This window comes from Rhinolophus hipposideros, assembly GCF_964194185.1.
Source record: "Rhinolophus hipposideros genome assembly, chromosome: 9".
Classification (NCBI taxonomy): domain Eukaryota; kingdom Metazoa; phylum Chordata; class Mammalia; order Chiroptera; family Rhinolophidae; genus Rhinolophus; species Rhinolophus hipposideros.
Genome location: NC_138055.1, coordinates 74,069,936 through 74,096,572, shown reverse-complemented (window position 1 = coordinate 74,096,572; position 26,637 = coordinate 74,069,936). Strand labels below are relative to the sequence as shown.

General features: G+C 33.1%; 1 protein-coding gene across 4 annotated transcripts in view; it reads left to right on the top strand.

The window, feature by feature from the left end:
* PPP1R12A (protein phosphatase 1 regulatory subunit 12A) overlaps positions 1–26,637 on the top strand; it is a 140,235-nt gene that overhangs the window by 81,404 nt on the left and 32,194 nt on the right. The window contains exons 5-15 of one of the 4 annotated variants that reach the window (XM_081058258.1): positions 1,947–2,091; positions 7,831–7,905; positions 8,577–8,665; positions 8,823–8,980; positions 14,014–14,138; positions 20,402–20,518; positions 20,897–21,112; positions 22,332–22,426; positions 23,223–23,327; positions 24,401–24,568; positions 24,975–25,151. In XM_081058258.1, the coding sequence (XP_080914384.1) occupies positions 1,947–2,091; positions 7,831–7,905; positions 8,577–8,665; positions 8,823–8,980; positions 14,014–14,138; positions 20,402–20,518; positions 20,897–21,112; positions 22,332–22,426; positions 23,223–23,327; positions 24,401–24,568; positions 24,975–25,151 (1,470 nt within the window). The remainder of the gene's footprint in view (positions 1–1,946; positions 2,092–7,830; positions 7,906–8,576; positions 8,666–8,822; positions 8,981–14,013; positions 14,139–20,401; positions 20,519–20,896; positions 21,113–22,331; positions 22,427–23,222; positions 23,328–24,400; positions 24,569–24,974; positions 25,152–26,637) is intronic. The other 3 variants (XM_081058259.1, XM_081058260.1, XM_081058261.1) reach the window with 3 other exon arrangements.

Genomic DNA, 26,637 nt, shown 5'->3' with positions numbered 1-26,637 from the left:
TACTATAGTTCATATTTTCCAATGGGAGATATATTTTTATCTTATATCGAAGTATTATTTCTGTCTCTATTATATAAAGTTTCTGGTAACATATGTTACTGGATGTGTTTTGTTTTTTTTTTAACTTAAATCTCTGGGTTTATATGTGTTAGCCTGTTCTTTACAAGATCGGTGGCTCTTAAATGTTGGTCTGCAGGTGACAGGCAATGATAGCAGAATTATATGGGGGACTTGTTAAAAATACAGATTTCCGGCGCTGGCCCTGTGGCTCAGGTGGTTGGAGCTCTGTGCTCCTAACTCCGAAGGCTGCTGGTTCGATTCCCATATGGGCCAGTGGGCTCTCAACCACAAGGTTGCCAGTTCAATTCCTCAAGTCCCACAAGGGATGGTGGGCAGCGCCCCCTGTAACCAACATTGAACACGGCACCTTGAGCTGAGCTGCCTCCCAGATGGCTCAGTTGGTTGGAGCACGCTCTCTCAACCACAAGGTTGCCAGTTCAATTCCTCGAGTTCCGCAAGGGATGGTGGGCTGCGCCCTCTGCAACTAGCAACAGCAACTGGATCTGGAGCTGAGCTGCGCCCTCCACAACTAAGACTGAAAGGACAACTTGAAGCTGAACGGCACCCTCCACAACTAAGATTAAAAGGACAATAACTTGATTTGGGGGGAAAAAGTCCTTAAAGTACACACTGTTCCCCAATAAAGTCCTGTTCCCCTCACACACACACACCCCCCAAAAAAAGAAAAAGAACTGGAACAGTCAGTGAACACATGAAAAAAATTCAATCTCAGAAATGAGCAAATAAAATATTTATAAAAGAAAATACAGATTTCCAGGGCCCATCTTCCAATATGCTGGGGTGGAGCTGGGCAATCTTTTTTTGTTCTTAATAAGCTCTTCAGATGGTTCTGTTATGGAGCCAGAATTGGAAACAGCTGCTTTAGATACTGAGCATTAGGGAATCAGTTTCTAAAGCATAAATAAATGAAGGGTTATGTGTTAGCTGTCACTACTGCATCCTGTAGGTAGAAAGAAGTCGTTCTCAAGCTCAGTGTCTTGGAAAGTAAGGTAAAGGTCACCAGATTTCCTGAGTTGTGAAGTACTTAGTGTTTCACCTGTGTGTGTGAGGCTGTACTTTGTGCAATTTATAGAGCCATTCTTTGCTCTCTGGGAGCTCAATTTCTAAATAAAATAAAGGTCGATGTCAATATACAGTTAGAAGGGCATACTAACATAATTTGTGCAACTCTGTGTGTTGTATTAAAATGTATTCCTATTTTCTAGCTTTGTTAATTATTGGAATATTTGCTGTCTACTGCTGCAGAAAAGTAGACATGACCTCTTGGAATATTTGTTTTGCTTTGTTCCTAATAGTCAGATTGTCATTTTCCTATGAAAATTTCCCATGGTAGATCATAAAGGTTCATGAAGCATTCATAAACCAGTTCTTCAACTGTAAGGCAACGAAAACACTACAAAGTGAGCTTGTTTGATCCCCAGTATATTTTTAGAATACATTTAGCCTGGTGTGATATATCTTATGGACACCTGAAGACATGTCCTGCAATAAATCAGTTTAACGTACAAATGATCCAGTAGCTTTGGATCTCACCTTGAAAAACCATAGGCTTTCCTCTGAAAATGTTAATTACAAAACGTATTAAGAATTAATCAGTGTCACACCAAACCATATAAAACTTATAGTCATTAGGCATTAATTAAAGCTTAATGTATTATTATAGCAGTAACTCAAGATCCTCTTTGCCAGTGTTTTCTGAGTATTACTTTCTTTTGCCCTAGTAAATTCGTTGAGGAGAAGGGGTATTGAATTATAAAAAGAGAATTATATTGCCAATTTTTGTTAACTCGCATGATATAAAGCTATTGATTATGTTTACTTATTTCTGTATTGTGATGATTATCTAATTACTGTAATTTTTTTAGACTTTTAATACAGGCAGGCTATGATGTTAATATTAAAGATTATGATGGCTGGACGCCTCTTCATGCTGCAGCTCACTGGGGTAAAGAAGAAGCATGTCGAATTTTAGTGGACAATCTGTGTGATATGGACATGGTCAACAAAGTGGTAGGCCTTTTTAATGTTTTAATTTTTTGGAATACAATTTTAGTCTCAAAATACTAAAAGAATATAAATTATATAATTGTGTTTTTTATTAACTATACAAAACAATGTTTTGTCAATTGCTGATTTTTATTATTAACTAATTGTTTAAGTCTTTTTCAGCTACCTGTGAGGTGGTTTTGGCCTTATTTTGCCAAGAAAAAAATGTTACTTTTTCAGTAATCATTACTATATGTATAGAGAGTAGATTTGGGTACTTCCATTGAAATTATATTCTTAGGATTTCATAAATTAAGAAAATTTTGCATCACTATGTGTTCGTAATTCTCTGTGGCTGATAGTCTTATTAATTTTCTTATAAGCTTTTTAAGTGACATGGATATTGGAGAACATTTAAAAATATAGTTGTGTGCCAAAGAAGATCATTGAGATGCAACATCTGGTCTCCTAGTTTTGCAGATGAGAAAAGTTTAGTGAGGTAAATGGTATACTTAAATATCACCCAGTTGGGTAGAGGGAATGGAGGAGCAAATGTCATGTAAGTGCTTTTCGCAAAATCATGAACATGCTCAAGTTTTCAGAGTCCTTAGTAGATTATAGATTTTTCTCCTGCTCCCTGTCGCATCCCATCAGTGTCACCACTGTTCTTACTAGTTCCCTCCCACTCTGTTGGTGCATGATAAAGATCATTTATTGAGCTTCTAGTGAACTTAACCACTCTTACCTGCCATAGAATATTCCTTACAGATTACATTTCATAGGCTAATGTAGTAAATTACTTAGCAGGGTTTCTAAAAACGATTTCATCTTTATTCAGACGTGGACGTCTGATTCTATTGTATCCATTAATATAGGTGCTGGTGCTGGTTACTCTAGTAACTGCAGTTTCTAATCAGTGATCTGCAAAGGGAATAGAGAATAATACTACATGCCCAAGATTTTCCTACGGGTACATGGTTAGAGGTTGAGGTTCATAATAGTACAGATTCATGTCCTAGTTTCTCACATAAAGACAGAAAGAAGTGCTCTGAATTCCTTTTCTCTTTCTGGAGTATTTCATATACAGAGGGTGCCAAAAACAATGTATACTCATACACATTTTAAGAAAGGAAAAAAATATTAAAATTGTAATACTCAGTGTATACAAAAGATGAAGACAAGTCATGTGTGTACATTTTTTTGGCATCCCCAATATATATTTATAACTGTATTTTAAGTAAAAAAATGTGCAAACAAGAAAATCATAGGACGTTTTGAAAGTCTTCGGGAAAGTCAGGATAAAAAATGTTTGAGAGTGATCCATCTGTAAGTATAGGTTTGCACTTACATATAATAGTCTTCAATCTAAATTGTTATCAAAACTTGATAATTTGCTTTCTCTTATTTTTTTATTATGTTTTTGTTTTGTAGTCAGCATTAGAAGACAAAATATTGATACTATTTAATTTCAAGTGAAAGGCCAACTAATTTTAGCTTGACAATTCATATTCCTCTTTGTAGAAATTCCCCCAGCTCTTGGGATTTTTCTGAAGAAATTAGTGAATGAATGAATACCTGTTATCTTCTCTCTGTTCTGCATTCCTCTCTTTTCCAAATAGTGTCTCCTGCAAGCCACTTGTCCACTGAAATGGGCAGAGCTGATGCTGGTTCATTCAGTGATAATGACCTCTGGATAAGGACCACAACAAGGTTAATTGAACAAGGTTCAATTAACAGAGAACCTTGTTAATTGAAATGGTTTTCCAAAAAGATTATATCACTTCCTACTTCACGTTGTTTTGCTAGTGAAACATACACAATATATAGTATGTATGAGAAAAAGTATCTTGCATCTGTTCTATAATTGTCTAATTCCTATGCCATACAATTCATAATATGCTCTAGGAGGAAAACTACCTACCTATAAAATCATTTTGTTTTATCTTCTTTTATTTCTGTATTACTGTAGTAGCAGTTTCTTGTGTCACCCTATATTTTAATATCGCCTCATTTCATCACTTTAGTGCATCTTTATATGATCTTAAAAGAGTTGTGCCTCATAATTCTTTAGAATTTTATAGTTTCAACTTATTTTAGAACAGTGCTATCCTTTTAACAACACTGTGAAGTTGTTATCTGAGTTTTGAAGATTCGGGAACATGATCAGAGAAGTCACATAATTTCCCCAATGCCCGAATAATTGTTTCCTTTTATTCTGCTAAGTTCTTCTGCAGCTTTTCTTAGGTTTTTATTTCCCATATGTTTTATTTTTCTAGATACGAACTCATAAGCTCTAAAAACAGGATTTTTAAATTTTTATCAAAATATGATTTTCTTTTAAAATATCAAAATTTTCAAGATACCTGCTAATAGCAAGGAGCTACATAATATAGAGAGATAATTTTAAAGGCCCTTGTGGCATAAATATAACCAAATACAAGCTTTATTTTTTGAGAATTATATTGTAATTGAAGATATTTTTTGTAAGACTTAATTTTGTAATTTTGCCTATGTAAGTTAGACTGTTTGTTCTCATTGCCTACATTTTAAAATAACATGTTATATTTCATGTTCAATCAAAACAAATTAGTCTTCATTGTGTAAACCTGCCTGTATGAATTTATCTTCGCATTTGATACCTTTAGTACCTATAGATTAAAGTTTTTACTAAATTTCTTTTAAAAATGATATCATGAAATGTGCATAAAGTACTTTCAGAGTTTAAATGATTTTTCTACTAATGCAAAACATAATTTGGGGAAATAAATAATATAAAAAATGCAATAAATTATATAGAAAGCTTGAAAGTTTTGCTATATGAAAGTGGGGAAAGTGTTCTAAAATTACAGTATTTACAGATTTTGATCTCATTTCTTTAACTTGCAAACTGTAAAACATTTGCTGTCATTTTAACTCGTTATAAATTATGTGACAGATTTTAAATAGATTTTTATTTTGCTTTCTTAACTTATTAAAAGAATTGTTATACTAGAACGTACCCAAATATTGGCCCTTTTGAAATACTAGCTAAGATGCATTTCTAGTTGGAATTTTCTTTGAATGCAGTATTATAATCATTAGTAAACAAGTAGCTTCATAGCTGTCACTGTAAGGATTTAAATGAATAACAAAACTGCTTCTGTTACTAATGGGCACAAAGATTTTTTCCGAGCTTATTCTTGTTTTCTATAAAGACGATGCAATACAGACCTGGATTGTACTCCCACTTTCCATTCATTACCTGCATGACCTTGGATAAATATCATACATTCAGAGCCTGGGTTTCCTCATCTGTACAATGGAAATCATAATCATGCTTGTCCTGACTACCTCACTGGTTGTGAAGGTGAAGAGATAGGCTAGCTACAAAAGCAGTTCAGTTAGAATAAATGAGGAAAGAAGAATGGAGAGACTATGAAGTTACAGACTTAAGCAATGGCTCTAATAATGGCTCTTGTAATTTACCAATGTATTGAACTGATTGTTTTAACCAGTAATTTTTTTTTTAAAGATAATTTTCTAGACTGATAGAGTTATTTTTTTCATGCCTCAGCATTGTGCTCTCCTCAGTTGTTTTCTGGTTGTTTTGAGTGACAGCTTATATGCCCTACTTCATTAGTACCCCATTAACAAAGGATAGTAGCCTTCTAGTAGCTATGAATCAGGTGATGTTTATAATTATACAGTTGGTTAGCTTCATAATTGTCCTATTGATTGGTTTTTAAAGAGCATGGTTAAGTTGAAGTGTGCTTTTTTAAAAAAAATTAGAAACTTTTCTATGTTTATAGCCTACGTTTTACTTTAGTTTTTATTCTCTATCAGCTGCGGCTTGCAAAGTAGACTCCTTTATCAAGGGAGAAAGTGAAAAGAAAGGTTAGTAAGGCGATCCAATTTCTTACTCTTATAAAGGAAAATTCCGTGGTTACTAAAATAACCATTGAATTTCATTGCTGCTAAAATTTTATTACAATTCAAAAAAATGTTCCAAGGTGTGTGGTATTTCGTATATGAGAAGGATAAATGCTTAAAGTAATGCTTAAAAAGAAGCCGGTGAGATATTTCCACATGATAACATAATCTTGAACACAGTTTGCTTAACAAGTATAGCGTGTGTAACATTGTAAACTAACCATACAAAGAGAGTATGATACAGCAAAGCTGGGATTAACATGTATTGCTAATCTAAAAGTCACCCTCAAATTTGGAGCCAGTAGCTTTGTTTTAGAGCCCTTTATTCTTTGGGAATTTAATTCTTAGCATTTAATACTCAAGGTGGAAACGGGGAGAAAAGATTTATTAAAGCTAAAACTTTTGAACTGAGTGGTGAAGAATAGATTGCCTCTTAAATTCCTACTGGAAGATTTTCTAACAGGAAAAGGTAGATATAAAAGTGTTTTTGAAGCTTGTGAAATTTAAATACGTACATTCCCCTATCTTAATAAAGCAGCATTTTATGTACTTTTAAGATATATGTCATAAACCATATCTTTTATTTTATAAACAGACACTGGAAAAAGTAGCTCAAACATAGAGTAGCTTATATTTCATTTTATAGTATTGGAAAATATAACTCCTATGTAAATAGATGTCAACATCCTGATATTGGTATAGAATTGAGGGTTGTAGTTTTGTTTTTAAATGAAAGAGTAAGTGGAATTTTTTCTAAGAAAGAATCATACATTGGCTAACATATTCAGTAGGCTATATTCTAAATAATGAACTTTTTGGCATTCTGGAAACTTATACCAGTAAGGTTATTATAAGGACTAATGCAAGCAGCAGGAAAAATCCTTACTATGTTTGGTCAACAGCTCTTTGAAATTTTCTTTTCCACAGTGCATAAAAATAGATCGACAGATGTTCATCTGGACTAATTTTTGAAACTAAGCCATACCTGTGGCTGGCTAAACTTGAAGCAGTTTAGAAATATATGTTTTTATTTTATTACTCTACGAAGAATATAGTTAATTTTTATGGCGGTATCAAAAAGAAATAAGGCCACAAAAGGTTAAACATGGAGCAGTTACCATATGACCCAGTAATTTCACTCATGGTTATATATCCAAGAAAATGAATACCCATGTTCACACAAAACCTGTACACGAATGTTCATAGCAGTATTTCTCATTATGTATAGCAGAAAGCAAAAGCAAATTTTCGTCAGCTGATGAATAGATTAGTAACTGTGTTGTCATACAATACAGTATTATTCAGCAATAAAAAGGAGTGAAGTAGTTACATGCTACATGTATGAACCTTGAAAACATTATGCCATAAAAAAAGGCAGTCACAAAGGATCATGTGATTCCATTTACATGAAATGTCCAGAATAGGTGGATCCATAGTAACAGAGTAGATTAGTGGTTGCCTCAGCCTAGTGGAGATGAGAAAGTGGGGCTGTGACTGCTAATGAGTGTGTCGTTTCTTGGGGGTGATGCAAATGTTGTAAAATTGATTGTGTTGATGGTTGTAAAACTCTGTGAATATACTACAAACCATCGAATTGTATGCTTTAAAGGGGTGGTTTATATGGTATGTGAATTACATCTAAATAAAGCTGTTACCAAAAAAAGTAAGGGGAGGTTTATCGTCTGCTTCTGACATGGATTTCTCCTAATCTCCGCCCAGTCACATGTACTATATTTTATAACTGCCATAGAAAATGTTATCTAACTTCTTTTTATATAATCATACAGAATCACCAAAGGCATTTTATAATTTATTGACTTTTTACCATCATTACCTGCCTTGTTTCCTACCTAGGGCCAGACAGCCTTTGATGTAGCAGATGAAGACATTTTAGGATATTTAGAAGAGTTGCAAAAGAAACAAAATCTGGTATGTTTGATGACTGTCAAAAAATTGTATTAGTGAATTCTCTTAATAGCTTTGAATTTCAAACAGTTAAGAAAAGTATTCTTGTGATGTTTGTACCTTTTGGTTTTAAGTTATTCTTGGGAGTCAAACTAAATGACAGTGATCAACAAATAAAGGAGTAATAGTGTTTTGTCTTTCTTTGCTTACTCCCATTTCTCTAACCTCTATTCGCAAAATGAATACTTCTATGATGTATATGTTCTCAAGAACATGTTTTTATGATTTCATAAGAAAGTTTGCTTAGAAAGTGGAGACTATAACATCTCAGATTTCTCAAATGACAGGCTCTAGATAAGCAAGGAGTGATGCGACTAGGAAATACCGTAGACGTTTAAGTAAAGTATCCCCAGACGTCCTAAGTAATGATTGGACCCTGATGTTTTCGGTGAACTAAAGTTGGAGGGATCTAACAAATCCAGCTTAGTCCTTCCTGGAGCTTTAGGACTATCTAATCTTTTTTATTCTTTATCCAAGTCCTTTCTTTTCAGGTACAATTTAAATCATTTATTTGTTTTCTTTTGTTTTTGATTTGTGTTTGGAAAACCACTTTGTTACTATTTTAAATTCAGTATTTTACTTATTAATATTATTTTAATAGTATTCTTATTTTCCTTTGCGTAACTTTTCTAAAGCTCCACAGTGAAAAACGGGAGAAGAAATCTCCACTAATTGAATCAACCGCCAATATGGACAATAATCAGTCACAGAAGACCTTTAAAAAGTAAGTAAAATGTTAAAGTATAGTATTGTTATTGTTGGGAACAAGTTGGCATGATAGCTGCAGACATGATTGTTAGATTTTGTGGACCTGGGGAAAAAATTAATGTATTTTGACCTTTTGTGTTTATAATTATTTGAAAGCTATTTTCCTTTCACAGCAAAGAGACCTTGATTATTGAGCCCGAGAAAAATGCGACCCGTATTGAATCTCTGGAACAGGAAAAGGTTGATGATGAAGAAGAAGGAAAGAAAGACGAATCTAGCTGCTCCAGTGAAGAAGACGAAGAAGATGACTCAGAATCAGAGGCTGAAACAGGTACAACTGGAAGGGGAAAGGGATTTTCAGTGATACTTAGTATAAAGTAAGAGAGCAGGTTGTAATTTTGAAACTTTTCAGACTGATTTGCTACTTGTTCAGATACCTACTAAGCCAGTAAGTTACCTAATTCATGGAGTATTGAATCCCTAAGTATAGCTGTGATGTTATTGTTCTCTAATTACCTGGAGGCTTTTGTTCACCTCTGTGTTTTTCTGACCTATAGTTTTAGGTTTGAAGGTGAAGAGGCTTCTAAATCTCCCATAGGATGTTGTATTGCAGATAGGGTGTAAGTGGGTTTCCAGCAGTTCAAGGATATTCCAGCTGCTTTCTGAGGCCCAGAAGTCCAGGAAGCTGGTCCCTGCAGCATCCCAAACATTACCTAAGAAATAGTAATTAGAAAGTGGGGCATGAATCAAGATACTTTCCTATGGGAGTATGGGCAAATTACCTTTGTTTGAGAAATTTTAAAGACACAGAAATATATAATATTCATATTCCAAATACCAAGACTTAACAGTTATTGACATTTAGCTATATTTGCTTAAAATTTTCTTTTTAATAAGATTAAAACATTCCAGTTATCTTCTTTAACCATGAATCCTAGTCTATTTTCCTTTCTTCCCAAAGACAATCACCATTATGAGGGTTTTTTTGGGTAATCTTCTAGTCCATTTTTATACTCTTACAGGTACACTCAGAAGTCATACATAGTAATTATAAGGTAGTTTTGTGTTTCTATTTTTACACCCTAGGAGTTGTTATGCAGCTTGCTTTTTTTTCACTTAACAGTTTTATTTTTTCGATTTGTTCATATCTATCTATATCTGTATCTACTTAACTTATCCCTTTAGTTGTTTTATAGTATTCATCAAATACATCCATTTCCCTTGTGATAAATATTTCCCTTATTCCCAGTTTTTCTTTTTGCAAATGATGCTGCAGTGTTCATTTGTGTAATTGCCTCTTGGTGTTATGTTTGCAAAAGTTTCCCTAATAGATAGACTTTAACATTGAATTATTAGTCACATTTTTTATTTTCATAGGTGCTGCCAAACTGCTTTATAAGCCTTCTATAATTTACATTCTTTTCTTTCTTACCAAGGATATTGTTTCTGCATTGTTTTTCCTCTGGTCCACATGTTTTTGTAGGTGTTGTTTACAAACTTCCTTTTTTAAATTAACATTTAAAATTGACATTAAATTAACATTATTCTGTACCAGTTAATGACTCAAAACTTCTGAACAGCATGCGATTCCAGTATTGCCATCTTTGAGTTGTATAACCTGACATTTTAACATAACTTTATAAGAAAAGAAATGCCATTTCCATTAAGACTTTTGATCAGTGAAAAAATGGTCATCATGATCAGATCCAGTTTGGTGGTTATTGATAAAGACAAGTAGAGCCCTAGAATTTCTTGGACTCTTTATATTTCCTTTAGAAACAACAACAGTTTTGAATAATTTAATTTTTATGCACTCAACAAAATGTTTCCTATAAGAAAATGTGAGAAGCTGAAGTTTACTAAATAAACACACGTCAAGGAACATACTGATGATTCTGTTTCCCATTGAAAACAAGATGTTGCTAAACAGATATAGGCTAGTTATGTTGCCAGGTAATGTGTTTTAGATTCCTTTATTTTCTTGAGCCTTGCAAATCCTACAGGTAAATTATTTTTGGGTGATACACAAACAGTTTTTGAGAATCATAAATGGCTAGATTCTAGTCACTTGGGGCTTTCATTTTTTTTTATTTATTGCTATCACATTGCTGGTCAGGTGAGTCAGTGTATCTTTTACCTTGGTGAGACAGTAGCCTGGGTAAAATTGGAAGCTAAAGCAACAGGTAGTCATTGAATATTATAATTTATTTGTATAACGTGCTAATTAAAATATTTCTAATTATAAAAGCAAAAAGAATCAGCATGCACAGTGTTGAAGAACACAGACTGATTCATGCATGTAATTGTAGATGTGTAATTTATGTAATCTCAGATTTCTCTGTAAAATCAGGATAATAGTATCTGATTTACATGGATACTACATAACAATTACTTTTCAAGTGTTTGCTTTTGTATGTATAAAATGAAACTATTGATTTAAATATGATCAATATACATGCTCACTTTAATAGCACTTTAGTTAAATTTGTGCTATTTCCCTTGTTCTTTTTACTAAAACTGAAAAATGAAATGATATCATTGACATTTAAATTGCCTCAGATACTTTTGTGAGTATTTAAAGTTATTTTTATGTAGTTAATATTCTCCCTCTGAGACAGACTTTGACCCCCAGTCTATAGAAAATATGTAATAACATCACACTGTATGCACATGAGCAAGAGAAAGCAGGACTAGTACCCAGATCTCCTAATTCGTGTGTCAGGGCTTTTACTACTTAAAATAATAATAGAATTATTATTTTATAGTAATTTCTATTCTATAGTAATAGAATTCAAGAATCGGAAGTCTAGGCATCTCACAGAGATTTCTGAGATTTTGTTATCCAAGTTTTTGCTTAACTGGCTCCTTCTATACAAATCACTGTTCAATATTAGGCACTAAGGAGCTATTTAAAACAAACAGACTTCAGATTTAGGCCATTCTTGCCACTAACTTGCAATTCACTCAGCCTCTTTTGGTTGAAATATCCTTGTTTATAAAATGAGAACAATTTGACTAGATGATCTAGCCAGTTCTCTAAATTCTATAAATATAAAAAGAACTAATTTCCCTCAAATTGCATTGTATTAGTTCCCTGTTTGGAGTTGAAGCATACCAATCACTCCAGTTTCTCACTGAGCTAACTTTAAATGTTCCTCTGAAGCATTGTACTATGATAATTTTGTTCTTCCTGTTGCTAGTGGTCAGTTGTGCCAGGAAAATTTGACTCTGTCTCAAGAATTAATCCATGTAAATGCTGTGTGGTTTCTTCCCTCTCTCTCTTTTAATATCAACAAGGCTTTATCATGCTTTATTTGGCAAGCTTGAGAAAGCAGCTATTTCCCTGTAGAGCTGCAGCTTGATTCGACAATTTCTAAACTGTTCCTTTTTTCTACTTTTTGAAGGATTGTTTCCTTGGGAAACTATTTGACATAAAATAGGTATTTTGCTGAATTTTGTTTGATAAAGTATTTTTTTTTATCAGTGTTCTTTTCATAAGTCAGGTTAAATAAAATAGGAACTTAACCAAAAATTTAATTTACTTTCAAATGATTTATAAATTTGAGAAGTAGTTGAGGGAATGAGAAAAAAGGGAGGTATAATTTTGCTTTTAGCTGTTTTTTCCTTTAGGTCTTGAAATTTTCATTCTTCATTGAAATCGAATGAATAGAAGAGCTTCAACAATATCGATAATGTTTACTTGAGTTGGATGGTGGGCACCTGGGGTTTGTGTCGTTATTATTCTTAAACCAAACAAATGTTTTCATGCATGCATATGCATTCTTTGGTGTGTAGATTTCACTAATACAAAACAAAATTCTAAATGGAGAAAATAGGGGGGAAAGGAGAATATAAAAATGAAAGAAAATCTCTTGAATTTTATCTTATTTCTTTTACTAGACTGTGAGCTCTATGCTGTTAAGATATTTTGTCTTTTCATTGACTGATACATCCCTAGTACCTATGACAGTACTTGAAATCTGGAGACACTTAATAATATTTGTTGAATTACTCTCCCCAGTTAGGTGGATTGTTTTCCAGAAGGATGGTGTAGTTGAGTTATATATGATTTGTACTTTGCTGAATAGACTAGCTTCTGCTGAAGGAAAAGGAGTATTATTTAGCAATGAGAATAAAGTTTATTAGTCTGAGAGTCTAGCTCATTCCGTCTATTTGAAAAGCTAAGGTTATAGTGATTTTTAGATGTGGCAGTTGGGCCTTCTCCTTTGGTATAATTTGAAATAATTATGCTTTTCACCTTATTGACATCTTACGGATATTTTCTTAGTCACAAATAGAACTGAATGAATCATTACAAATTCAGATTATTAGTGGGATGTTTATACTTGCCCTAAAGATTAAGAATATTTTCATATTATCTACTTATAAAGTATAACAGCATATAATAATGATAACTTAAGGTGGAAGATTTCTTTGGAAAACTGACGTAAAGAAAGGACAGAGATATAATGAAAATGAGTATCTCATAGGGTTTTAAAGCACTAGACTTGTTCCCAAAACCTGTCCTACCCCATTTTGAAACCAAAAGAGTTCATTCAAACTAGATAAAATGACTTTTGACCATTTGGAAAGGAAGCTTTTCTAGCTCATTTATAAATTACAGTTAATTTAAAGATTTAAATTTATGTGGCCATTTTGCTAAAAGCCAATCTGATTTATATGTCAAATACAGCCTTTGAATTTTTTCTAGCATCAGGTTGATTTTTCTAATATTTTTAAAAATCTTCTAAGTGATTCACTCACTACTGGTTGGAAATTGTCTTAACACATTGTGAAAAGAGATTCGACCTAATTCAATTGATAATATGCCCATTTATCTATAGACTTTTTAGGGGTGAAAAGGCATGCTATGACATTGAAGCATACTGTTTGACAGGAATATAAACTGGTTATTGACAAAAACCATTTTTAGATTTCCTGGAATATAGAGGAGCCATCAATATTAGATAAGCTATGTAAGTTGTTTATCTGTTAGAAAATTGCATAGCTCTTGTAATTTTTTTTGTTACATTGTATTTATGCATTCAAGTTTTAAATATTAATTTAAAAGATTTTTTAAATTTCCATAGTGTTAAAGGCACAAAAGTCAGACTCTATTTTTGCTTTTCATTTAGAAGCTTTGTTGTATTTCTTCATGTAATCTTACTTACTTCAGCATACATACTGAGACATTTCTAGAAACTCCTTAAAAAAATTAACTTGTTAAAAGGTAATAGTGGGAAAAGACTTTAAATTAACAAAACCTTAAACAAAAACAGAATGTAAAATAATATTTTCCTACCCATTAAAACTGAATTAATGTAGAATCTTGACTCTTAATGTTGTTCTTTTTTGTTAAAATAGATAAGACAAAACCCATGGCTTCTGTAACTAATGCCAATACTTCTAGTACACAAGCAGCTCCTGTAGCTGTTACAACACCTACTGTGTCATCTGGCCAGGCAACACCTACATCACCTGTTAAAAAGGTAAGCCAAAACTGTGTTTGCGAAAAATACATATATCCTGTTTACATACCATTTGGGCTAAAGCGTTAAGTTCTAAATTTTTATAGTTAATTCTGAAAATATTTAAGGTTTTAGAATAAGAATATATTTTTCTTTAATTTGACTGAGGTTTCCTCTGAACTACATTATATTCTTTTTGTAAATACTTTTTGCCATTCATATTATAGTTGATAGTTGTCAGAAATAAATGACAGATTAAAATTCTTATGAAAACTAATCGTGGTAATTTTTATTTCTGTTGAATTTTTGAGAAACACGGGCTTCATCATATCTTTTGTCTCTGATAAGTAAAGGTACAGCTTGATAATTTCATATGAGCATCAATTAAGCACCAGAAGTACTACCACAAGTCAATGAGAGAACTAGAATCTAGATTTTCTAACTCAGTACAAACCACCAGGCATGCAAGTATGGTATACCAGTAAGAGCATAATCTAGGATGATAAACCAGAGATTAGCTCCTGATTCCACCACCTTTTATAAGTTGTTATGACCTTGAGTGAGTTACTATCTTCCTTATCTGCTCAAAAAGGTAAAACAAAAACAATAAATAGAGAAAGTAAGTTAACCTTGTAAGCTTTGGTTGAGAGAGCCTGGCTAGTGACTTAACTCTCCCAAAATATTAGTTTCATTTCTTCCTCTTCTCCCTTATTTGGTTCTCCATTTATTCTCTCTTTTTCTTGCTTCCTTTTCTATACCAAACATTACTTTCCATCTAGTATGTTGATCTTTTTAAAGACTTTGTTTTTCCTACCACGTTTCCCTGAAAATAAGACCTAGCCGGACCATCAGCTCTAATGTGTCTTTTGGAGCAAAAATTAATATAAGACCCAGTTTTATTTTACTATAAGACCGGGTATAATATAATATATGATATGATATGATTAATATAATTAATATATAATACTGGGTCTTATATTAATTTTTGCTCCAAAAGACGCATTAGAGCTGATGGTCGGCTAGGTCTTATTTTCAGGGAAACAGGGTACTACTCCAGAACCTGTATTTCTTTTAACCCAAATTAAAGATTAAGGATTCTGTTTTGTTTTTTTACCTACTTATCTTTTTTTAAAGGCTTCTTTCCACCAGCCTTACTTGTCTTTAATCAACATATTCTTTTCCCTCTCCGTCTGCAGGCAGTCTTTTTTTTTTCCAGAACCATTTAACAATTGGTTCCAGTCAATGTAACACTTGACCTCTAAATGCTTCAGTATGTATCTCCTAAGTACAAAGTCATTATCCTTCACTCCTACTCTAAAATTATCATACTTAGGAAATTTAACTTTGATATAATACTGTTAGCTTTGTTCACTAAGGTACAGACCCTACTCAACATTTTCCCGATTGTCCTTCTAGTAATGTCTTTTGAACTGTTTAGTTTTTGTTTTTTCAAATCAAGAGTCCCCTCAACGATTGCACATTTTGTTTAGTTGTCATGTCTCTGCCGTTGGACTTCTGATTTTGTTACTTGTCTGACATTATTTGGTTTGCATGAGTTTGAGGACTGATTTGAAATCCCTGTTTTAAATCACTATTTCTATCACAGCGTCAGTCTTGCTGATCTTTGGATTTGACTCCAAGTGGTCAAAATGTGAATCTTCTAAAATCATAAACTAGAGAATGTTGTTTAAATCCATACTGTTAGTAATAATTCTCCTCTAAAACTTTTCCTAAGGAAAGCAATAATGTGAATTCTTAGTGGTAAAAATGTATGGAATTCACTGGAATGGTTTGAATATTAGGAAACTATATCAATGAGTTATCTTGCCTTCTATGTTCTAGAACTTAGGGCTTCTTGTATTCAGTTAGAACCCACGTTCCTGATCATAATTATATATGCTTTAAAATGAAATTCTCCAGAAACAGCTGGTCTACAGAATTTTAAGATGGTTATCATGCCATAACTGGTATCACTATCAGCTGCTTTATTAAAGTTTTATTTAGTTCTAGAACCCCTATGTACTTCTCCAATGAATAATAAACTTTAGCTCTTTTGATTTATTATCTCTTAGAACTGTAGAATTATCAGAAGTTCCCAAAAGCCCCATCCCCTTGGAATAGCCGGCCTAGAAACTGATTCATTCTTTTGAGTATTTACTAAGCAATCTCCTCCCTACCATAGTCAAATAATTATAGTAGACTCCTTATGATCAACTATATTTTTCTCAAGCATAGCCCCAGATTTATGACAATTTCCTGATTTATGCCTATTGCCCTAATTTAAAGCACGTAACTTAATAACTCTGTTAGATTAGTGGGCTAATAACCTCTTTGCTTATAAAATTCTTATTCAGAATTACTTCTGATTCTGTAATTAAATTGATCCAATGACAACTATTTGCTTCTTTAATGTGAATATTTGGAAATTCCAATTCTCAATTTCAAGCATCATAACTTTGAAGATTGTATTGTTTCAGTCTTTGTTTTTAAGGTTTTGTATCCAAATTTTATTCAAAGCAATAAAGTCATGGTATACAAAACATTTGGAATGTTATTTTAATGGATGAAGCAATCTTTTTATCAGTATTGTATGATTTTAAAGACCTGTTATTATGTTCAGTGATGCTTTATGTACTTTAATTTAGCATTATAGTGTTTCTTAAGTTTGGTTCAAGATTTTTCCTGTATTTTAGAGACCTAGTATACAATTTTTTTACATGAATCGTTAATTTGTGACTGCATCTTAAAAGATTTTGCAGTTAAAGAGTTCTATCTATTCTTAGATTCCCACTCACTACTCTGCTTTTGATATTTAGACAAAGTTATCTTAAGTTCTTTAGCTTCGTCCACCAGTGCATAAACAATGCGCATGCACACACGCACGTACACGTGTGATCTCATGGCAAGGAATAGATCACAAAACAGGAAGCTCTAAAACAGTATTAAGTGTCACTTATATTTCATAATAACTCAGGATAACTACAGAGAAACATGAATGTGTTTAAGTGATCTTCCCTTAAGTACTCAACTCTTCAACTAAAAATAAAGAACTATTTCTGTAGCAATGAGATCAAGCCTATGATTTATGGAGATTAGCTATAAAACCATCAGTTTGATTTTATGATTTAAAATTTTAACTAACAAATTTATATAAGTCTCTAGTGAAAATAAATATTGTTGGGATCTCTGAAAAAGACTACTGATCTTTTTATGTATGAGCATAAATTCCAACAAGTATAAACTAGTTTTTCTTTACTAGATCATAAAAATTAGAATGTTCTTGGATTAAATGTTTTAGTTAATTAAATCCAGTTTCTAAGCATAATAATTTAATAAAAGACTACTATATGCTGTAAGTATATGAAGTATGCCAATAAATGTACAAATGTAGAATGATGATTTTAAAGTGAAAGAAATCATATTTGATTTGTGGTAATGGAATTAGTACATTTGAGATCCTGAATGAGTAGATAGTATTTCAACTAAACAAAGACAAGGAAGATTTGTACAGTTTGTTGGAAGGGAGAGAAGAAAACAGTGTGAGCCAAGTAGGGATAATGTGGAGTATTTTCCATGAAAAATGGATTGTCTAGTTTGACTAACGTATAGGGTATATATACAGAGCCAAATTGTGAAATATCTTCATATCTGTGGTAACATTTTTGTAATTAAATAGATAGTAGAGAATTAAAGAAGGTGTTTGAACAGGATGAGAGAATTATTTTTTTTTATAGAATATTATTCTGACAGCAATGTACAGGTTTGTTTGAAGGCGAGAGGCTGGTTGAGAGGTTTAGTAGAGTCACTGAAGTTGCCCAGGATAAGAATGTAAACTAGAGAAGTGGCAGTGGTCGTGTAAAAGAGAGAAGGAGATTTAGAGACTTAGCACTTACTTTATAGATGGAGGAAGATGACAGAGAAGTCTAACATGAGTATGAAGTTTCAAAAATAGGAGATTGAAGAGGTTATTGGTGCCATTGACAGAAATAGGGAACTAAGAGTTGGTTTGGAAACAAAGGTGTTTGATTTTAGATATGTTGAGTTTCAGGTTCTGATTATTGTTCTAGATAGTCCATTATGCAGGTGGATAGAAATTCAGGACTGGTAATTTAGGAGTTAGACTGAGCTAGAGAGTAACAAATTTGAGAATAAGCGGAATATAATTAACATTTAGCTTGAGGAAGTAGAGAAGAGCTTACTCCCAACCCTCCGGAAAAGAAAGTGGAAAGAGAATGTGGGAAATCAGAGAACAGACTCTTTGAGTGCTTCTGTTACAAGGCTATGACAAGGAAAGTTGCTACCAACAACAAAAAGACCAAGAAAGGGGGCAATCAGAAAAGTAGGCAAGTCAAAATGGTGTCTTGTTATAAAAGCCAAAAGCAGAGTTCAGGGAGTAGGTATAGTTGAGTATTTCAGAGAGGTTCATTTATACACCAAGAAAATTGAAAGGTGCTTTTAAACACATAAACCAGAACTTAAATGCAAATTTATGTTAGGCAGAGTGCAAGTGTATCAGTCATTAGAGTGCAACAAAGGTCCATTTCAAAATTGATAATACTGCCTCATTTTTCTCAACTCTAAAATAACAGTAATAATAGTATTTCCATGGGTGATTTTAAGGATTAAATGAGATAACCCATGTAAAACACTTAGCAAAGGGCCTGGCACCAGTAAACATCTGTTATTAATTAAATTTATTAAATGTAAGCTTCTTTTGTAACATTCAGTAAATGTTATCTGTTATCTGATTATTCTATTATGGAGGAAGTAACATTGGTTTCCAGTGTGGGGCAGATTTTAGGGTGGAGTTAGTAACTGTGAGCCAAATCAGCCCACATTACCTGTTTTCACAGCCCACAAGTTAAGAATGGTTTTTACATTTTTTTAATGGTTGTCAAGTGTGGGATAAAAAGATTTTGTGACACAAATTGAAATTCCAATGTTCCTAAATATCTATGGAACACAGCCGCATTTATTCACGTAGGTATTACCTATGGCTGCTTTTGTGCTACAGCAACACAGATGAGGAGTTACAACAGAGACTATGGTCTCAAAGCCTAAAATTTACAATCTGGCCCTTTACTGAAGAGAGTTTGCCAACCCCTGGTCTAGAGTACAATGCCTTCAATCTCAGAAATGAATAACCAATCTCCTCAGCACCTTCATATGACATAAAGATACTGCAGAGGTTCCTGAACTTAGCGGTCAACTGAGCAGCCCCTGGTGTTTTACTAATTTTCATCTTAGTGCCACTTGGCCAAAAGAAATACCCATTTGTTTCATTTATGAAGTAAGTAAGTGCAAATAAGTTAATAATGGCAGTTTGAGCAATGTCCAACAGATGTCACTGTGCTTCTCTCAAAACGTTTCAAGTATCCCATAGCACCCCTGTGATTCTGTTCCGGCACCCTGGAATGCTTCAGTGCACATTCTGGAAACTAGGAGATGCTGTGTATATATCCTGTGACTGTTTTCGACCCTATTGATAGGAATTAATTAATGGAAGTATCAAAGGTGTAACACTTTTATCTGAAGTAGCCCTCTGACATTATGGATATTTTAACGAGCTCTATTAAACTGCTAATTATAGCAAACTTTGGCAATAAATATGAAAGAAAGTGTCTTTTTTTTTAAAGTATCTATATCCTATGCTTGTAGCAACTAGTTACTATGTTCACCCACCTATATTTAACTGTTGGAATATTTACATCCTATAAATGAAGTTGATGAAGTGAACTAAAGATAACAGATGTTTCATTTTTAGGGCTTTTGGAAGGAAATCCCTGGAAATGAAATAAATATTTGTACAGAAAAATACTTTTTAGTTTGAAATGTTTATATTAATGTTTGGTGGAAAAATCAAACAGTAAATATAAGATTATTATACTAAAAATATTACTGAAATAAGTATTATAATTAGAAAATATATCAGTTATTACTTTTTTTATGCTGGATTTAAAAATGTTTAACCCAAATATATAAGTGAATAAACGTAAAATTGAATTACAGTAGTTTGTTCACTCACATATAATATTATCTGCCCTATATGCCTTTAACTGCTTTAGACATTTCTCTTATTAGATTCTTTTCAGATTCTCTCATGCTGAAAATGGAACTCGTTCCCAGTGACTTTCAAAGATTGGATTTCTTACCCAGTTACTGGGCTTTAATTTATTATAATATTCTTTTAAAAAAGAAAAAAGTGTGTTTTGCTCATTACTTCCTTTTCTGTTTCATGCTTTCGATCTTTATCTCTTTACCTGTCTTATTTTAATTGGCTTTAGTATGATTTCATTGCTCCCATCATGCCTGTGGTGGAATCAGTAGATCCTGCATCATGGAGGCAGGGCTTGCGCAAAACTGGCATTGTTCTTGTGCCCAGTAAGGGTGAAAAATCTATGGTGAGGCATTTCTATGTGCAAGGATTTATGTTAGGTTACAACATAACAACTTTAATATGAATATTGGTTCCAAAGATGCATGGTTTTAAGTCCTTATGGTGTGCTCATTTCTGTTCTCTGTATTTGCATCATAGTATTTCTGCGTGATATAAAGTGTGGAGTGTGTTTTCTTAAATCTAACTTCTGTAAAGGTAGTTCATTCCTTTTTTCAGTTTTCGATCTTTACACTTTTGACTAAGACATTAACCTACTTAGTAAAAGTGTTTCTCCTGAAACTATTAACGATAACTTTAGACATTTTATCTGTGAACTTAGCTTTTCCAGTTTAAGAACTAATCAGTCTTGATAATTCTTTTTTTTTTCCTTAAAAATAAAAAGTTTCCAACCTCAGCTGCAAAAATTTCTTCCAAAGAAGAAGAGAGAAAAGACGAGTCTCCTGCATCTTGGAGGTTAGGACTTAGAAAAACTGGCAGTTATGGTGCACTTGCAGAAATCACAGCATCTAAAGAGGCTCAGAAAGAAAAAGACACTGCAGGTGTTATGCGTTCAGCTTCAAGTCCCAGACTTTCCTCCTCTTTGGATAATAAAGAAAAGGTAATCTATTTCACAGTCTGGTTTTTGTAAAAACTCTTATGATTTCTTTTCCAGGAACATCAAATCTGGTGGATTTTCTACTGTATATCATTAGATCTGTGTTTCAACTTATTAATAGTTCACCTTACTTAATGAATTACATGACAATACAAATGTACCTACCTGCCTTAAATATCTGTGTGGAATTTTAAGTATTGGAAGGATCAGATTATACTCAAGTAAAGGAGCCCTTTATCTTACTTGTGAATTTATAGTAAAATGTATCAAGAAGCAAGCTTATTTTGTTTATTAGGGAAGTTTTCCAAAGTTTAGGAACACATTTATTCTCGAAGGTATTATGCTCATAGGTTGTATTTATCCAGTGTCTGCAATTTCGTTACCTAATTTGCATCTGATATATCATAAGCAACTTTTAATGAGTAGTTTTAATTACATTTTGAAAGGCAGTATAAAATTTCATCAAATACAATGTACCACAGTTCATTCAGTGTTATTTTATGTAGTTGGATTATTTATTTTCTACTGCATTTTTCAATTGGGTGGTTTTTTTTTCCATATAGTTTTTTCCTCTATTTAGGAGTGTTTTCCATGTATTAGAAATTCAGAAATGGAATTTCTCATCAATTAATTTTAATATATTTTATTTTGTATAAATGTATTGCCCATTTGTTTCCAACTACTTGATGCTAACATAATGAGACTGTATCAGATGCCATTGTAACTACACACTCTACCTGATTTGAATAAATATAAGCTAAATAGTTTTGTTTTGACTATTTTAATGTTTTAAAGGATAGGATATCAGGGTAGTAAATACCTTATATAACATAAGTGATTGGGACATATCAGTGAGCCATATTTGAGGCCTTATTTCTCTGGGATATAGAAGGATATTTTACCTAATGATACTATGTTACTTTAAATAATCTGTTACAGAAGTTTTAGAAAAAGTCATTAAACTGCAGAGGAATTTTTCTTGGAGAAAGAAAAGAAAATTTATTTGAACAGGCTGTCCTTTAGTGGTTATAGTACTTTTGATAGACTATAGGTTATAGTATTTTTGATAGACACCAATTTTAGAGTTTAGGTAGGAACTGAGGAAAATACTATAAACTGTGATGGCTGTGTAATTATACATTTTGGATACTCTTTAATCTCTTAGCAGCACCTATAAGTATCACACAGATTTATTTTCACTCTTTTTTCCCCTGTTGTGTAGGAGAAAGATAGTAAAGGAACTCGGCTTGCATATGTTGCACCTACAATACCAAGACGACTAGCTAGTACATCTGACATTGAAGAGAAAGAAAACAGGTGGATTCATTATGATTTTCTTTGTTTTTACTGTAAAATCTTGATTGTCTATTATGAGAGTTAAAGCATGAGCATTGTTGTAATTACTTGATATGGATTACGGTAAGAGATGGAGGGTATTCCTGATAAAGAGCACACCAAGTACTCCTCTGGACATTCTGGCTTTGTATGTTCATGAAATAGCAACAACAACAAAAAGGCATATGGTCAGAACAGAATGAGGAGACAGTGGTGGCATATGAGGTCACAAACTAGCACATACTCTCCAAATATTTGGAATAAATAGAAAAAGAAGGGAGAAAAAGCCCTTAATTTAGTTTGTTCCTGTTTTTAAGCACAGAGTGTGAGAGCTTTTTAATATAATTGTAATCATGTTAGAGCATCCAGTTGTCTGTCTTGATTTTTTTTTTCATCTAACATTTCATGCATAGTCTTGTATGATAATGTATATTTTCAGTAAGCATTGTTTTTCATCAATACATAATGTTCCGTAGAGTAGATCTGCTGAGGTTAAAGTAACCATTTTCTCTCCTCAAACTATGGACATTTAAATTATCTGATATTTCATGACCATAAATTAAACTTCTGTAAACATTGGAATTTCTATTCTGTAATTAGGATTATACCTTAGGGATAGACTCTTAGAACTTGAATTACTTCCACTTTTTAATAAATATTCCAAAGTATTTTCCCAAGAGATTTCTCTAGTTTCTACTTCTAATGTTTATTAATTAATATTCAGCTTAACACTGTTTACAAATTATCTACCAGAATCTGAACGATATTCTTTTCACAGAGACTCTTCAAGTTTGCGAACAAGTAGTTCTTATACAAGAAGAAAATGGGAAGATGATCTCAAAAGGAATAGCTCAATTAATGAAGGATCAACTTATCATAAAAGGTAATAATATAATTCTTAAGTAACTTTCATATATTCTATAAAAATATAAGGCAATTGGTTCGGACACCTCAATTTAATATCACATAGGAAAATATGTACTTTTGTTAAATATAGCATTTGTTGTTTAAATAAAACTTCATTTAAAGACATAGAATATATATTTAAAGATGGGTGAAAATTTGCTCCTACTAATTCCTTCCTGTAGTATTACAGTGAGCTCTCAGATAATGTCAGTAGGTTGTGCTTAAACAAAATGACATATAACGAAACTAATTTTACCATGGGCTAATTGGTATAAATGAGAGTTACATTCCTACGGTGTCTCATCAATCTTGTAATGAAATGATCTTGAGCAAAACGACGTTATAAGAGGACTGCTACATATTTAATTAAAAGTGATATATTACGAAATATCTTTTAGATTGTAGCGTATTACAAAGAAAATTCTTACACAATTGACTAGAGCAGTTGAAATTGATCAGTTTCTTAATCAGTCTGGTCATAATTTGGTAACCTGGGAAGTTTTCTCGTCTTAGAAATCAGAGGTATGGAAATGCCTTGAATGAGAATGTTGGTAATATTATATTGGGGGAGAGGGACTATAAATTATTTCCCTGCTAAAAGCAACCAAAAAGAAAGGTAAAAGATGAAAAGTGTAATATAGGCATGAGTTGTTCCTAGCGGTGAGACCCATTGCTGAAACAATTGTCTTCAAAAATATCAAAGTCTTAACTTGCCCCGAGTAAAACCAAACCAAAGTATTTTTCTCAGACCCAACCTGGCATGACCGTCTGGTCTGGAACAATTCCAGAAATGTAAACTATCAGATCAGATCATCTTGGAGTCTTGGCAAGGGAGAGGGGGAGGCAGTAAAACGATACACTACCAAATTAGTGAACTCATCTAGACTCTAGCAAGTTGTGGGTGCAACTCTTGGTGCTGGAGCTGGTGGTGTATTTAGGAACACAGCTTTTTAGATTTTTCCTAGCCTTGGGAATCTGTATAATGTATAGACCTTAATTATAGAATACACATACAGACACATCCTATATAGATATGACTCTTTCCTTTAGTTGCTCCTTTGGTAGAAGACAAGATGATTTGATTAGTTCTAGTGTTCCAAGCACCACATCAACACCAACAGTTACCTCTGCAGCTGGGCTTCAGAAAAGCCTGCTTTCCAGCACAAGCACTACTACAAAGATTACAACGGGTTCTTCCTCAGCAGGCACACAAAGCAGGTGAGTCACAGGTACATTTTGTGTTCAGGCTTACTGTGTGCTTATGTACGTGCATGCGTTTCTGTTTAGAAGATTGTGGGGCTCTGGATTTTTTCATTTACCTTGTTAAAATTATTTACAAATAAAAATTGGTTCCATTCCAAAAAGAGGCAGTTATGCATGTCTGGGGGGTAAAAATATTAAGTTCCTGGATGACGAACTTGCCTTGAATTAGGCTGCTTAAAATATAAATTTTTCTCTGTGACAGCTCTGGGTGAGCTTTCTGGTTCCTAGATGAAAAGATATCTTGCCTTGTGTTTTAAAAAAATCCATCCCTGTAATCACGTGTTTTCAGCTGCTAGAAAGTGCTTTCATTGTTTAGCTGTTTTCCTTTTCTCTTTTTGTGTTGCTGCTTGTGATGTTATAGTACCTCAAATCGTTTGTGGGCTGAGGATAGTACTGAAAAAGAAAAGGACAGTGTTCCTACGGCAGTGACCATCCCTGTTGCTCCAACTGTTGTAAATGCTGCAGCCTCTACCACAACCCTGACTACAACTACTGCTGGCACTGTTTCCTCCACATCAGAGGTCAGGGAGAGACGCAGGTGTGTAAAGGTCCTCACGGGACTGCTGATAATACCTTGCCCGGTGATGAAAGTTGTTTGTTTTGTTTTTCCATCTTGTGAAGTTGGTGACCATCTCTCCAGTAGGTTAATAAATGAAATAACCTATAGCAGCTCAGAACTATGACAATTGATCTAATTAGCCATCATTAGCACTTAGGCTTCATAACCTACCACTGACAGATGTTTTTTGTTTAAGGCAGCGAGCCGGACGGTTGTCTTCTTACTTAGCCACATTCGTGTTTTTTTAATGGCCCTTTTAACTCAAAATGTTTCTGTGATGAAGATCTAAACACACGTAGTCACACTCATGGAAAACCAGATATAACATGACAAAAACAGGTTTTCTTATTTTTCTCATCGTTTCCTCCCATTATTCAGAAATCTGGTGGATGTTAAACTGTTTTTGTTATTAAGAAATTCATTTTAAGATTCTCTTGATGAAGAAAGGATTCTTGTGCATATGTATAAGTCAAATGATTTTAACTATGTTAATACATTCACTTAGTTTTAATTTTGGTACATAAAGGCATTCATTAATGATATTTTTTAAAGGGTCTGTGACCTTATTTTGTGTGCTTTAATGCATTTACGAGCATTACTCACTTGTTCCTGCTACATGGACCTATATTATCTTTTGTGATATCCTCAATTTACAGAAGTAAACTGAGATCCAGAGATATTAAGTGACTTTTCCACTTTCATAGAGTTAATTAGTGTGAGAGCTAAGGTTATGCCCAAGATTGCAGAAGAATCAGTCCAGTGTTCTTTCCGCTATATCATGCATAGTCCCTAGCTTTGACTTTTGTTTTTCCTCTTAAGAGGAAAATCTTAGGAATCTAACAGTGACCTTTTTAAATATTTTATTCTTAGAAAATTAAACTAGCTACATAACTGATATTTTCCTTACTAAAATGTCGACCAGATTAACTTTCTTTTATTTCTGGCACATAGTGCTCATCATCAGACAGTCTTGTACATCCTTTGGTCCTGGAGCCCTGCAAAGTACATTCTTACATTAGAGTAGGATTTGTAGTGAATATATGAAAAGTAACAAAATGTTAAATTTTTAGATGTTAACTTTTTAAATGTTAATTTTCTTTCCTATCATTGCATCTTTAGTTTCTGTCAATATATTTACATTTTATCTCTATTTTTATGGTGAAATTTAGTGATACTTCTATAAGACCACTATAAGCAGTTCTGATTTTGTGAGTTGAATACCAGCATAGGTCATATCATATTTGAATTATTCTTTCTTTATTTTTCTTTTAATTTGTCAGTTTTAGATTTTTGAAGTATTCTCAGTAAAACCATACAGCCAACAAAAATTAAAGGAGCCTAGGCATCCACTATTCTCTTCTAGTGAAAATAAATTTGAGGGTTTTGCTTATATGGGGCTGGGGGTGGGGGCAGGTTGAAGGTTGGAAATGGTTAGAAGTCCTTGGTTTTTTTCTCCTTCCTCTGC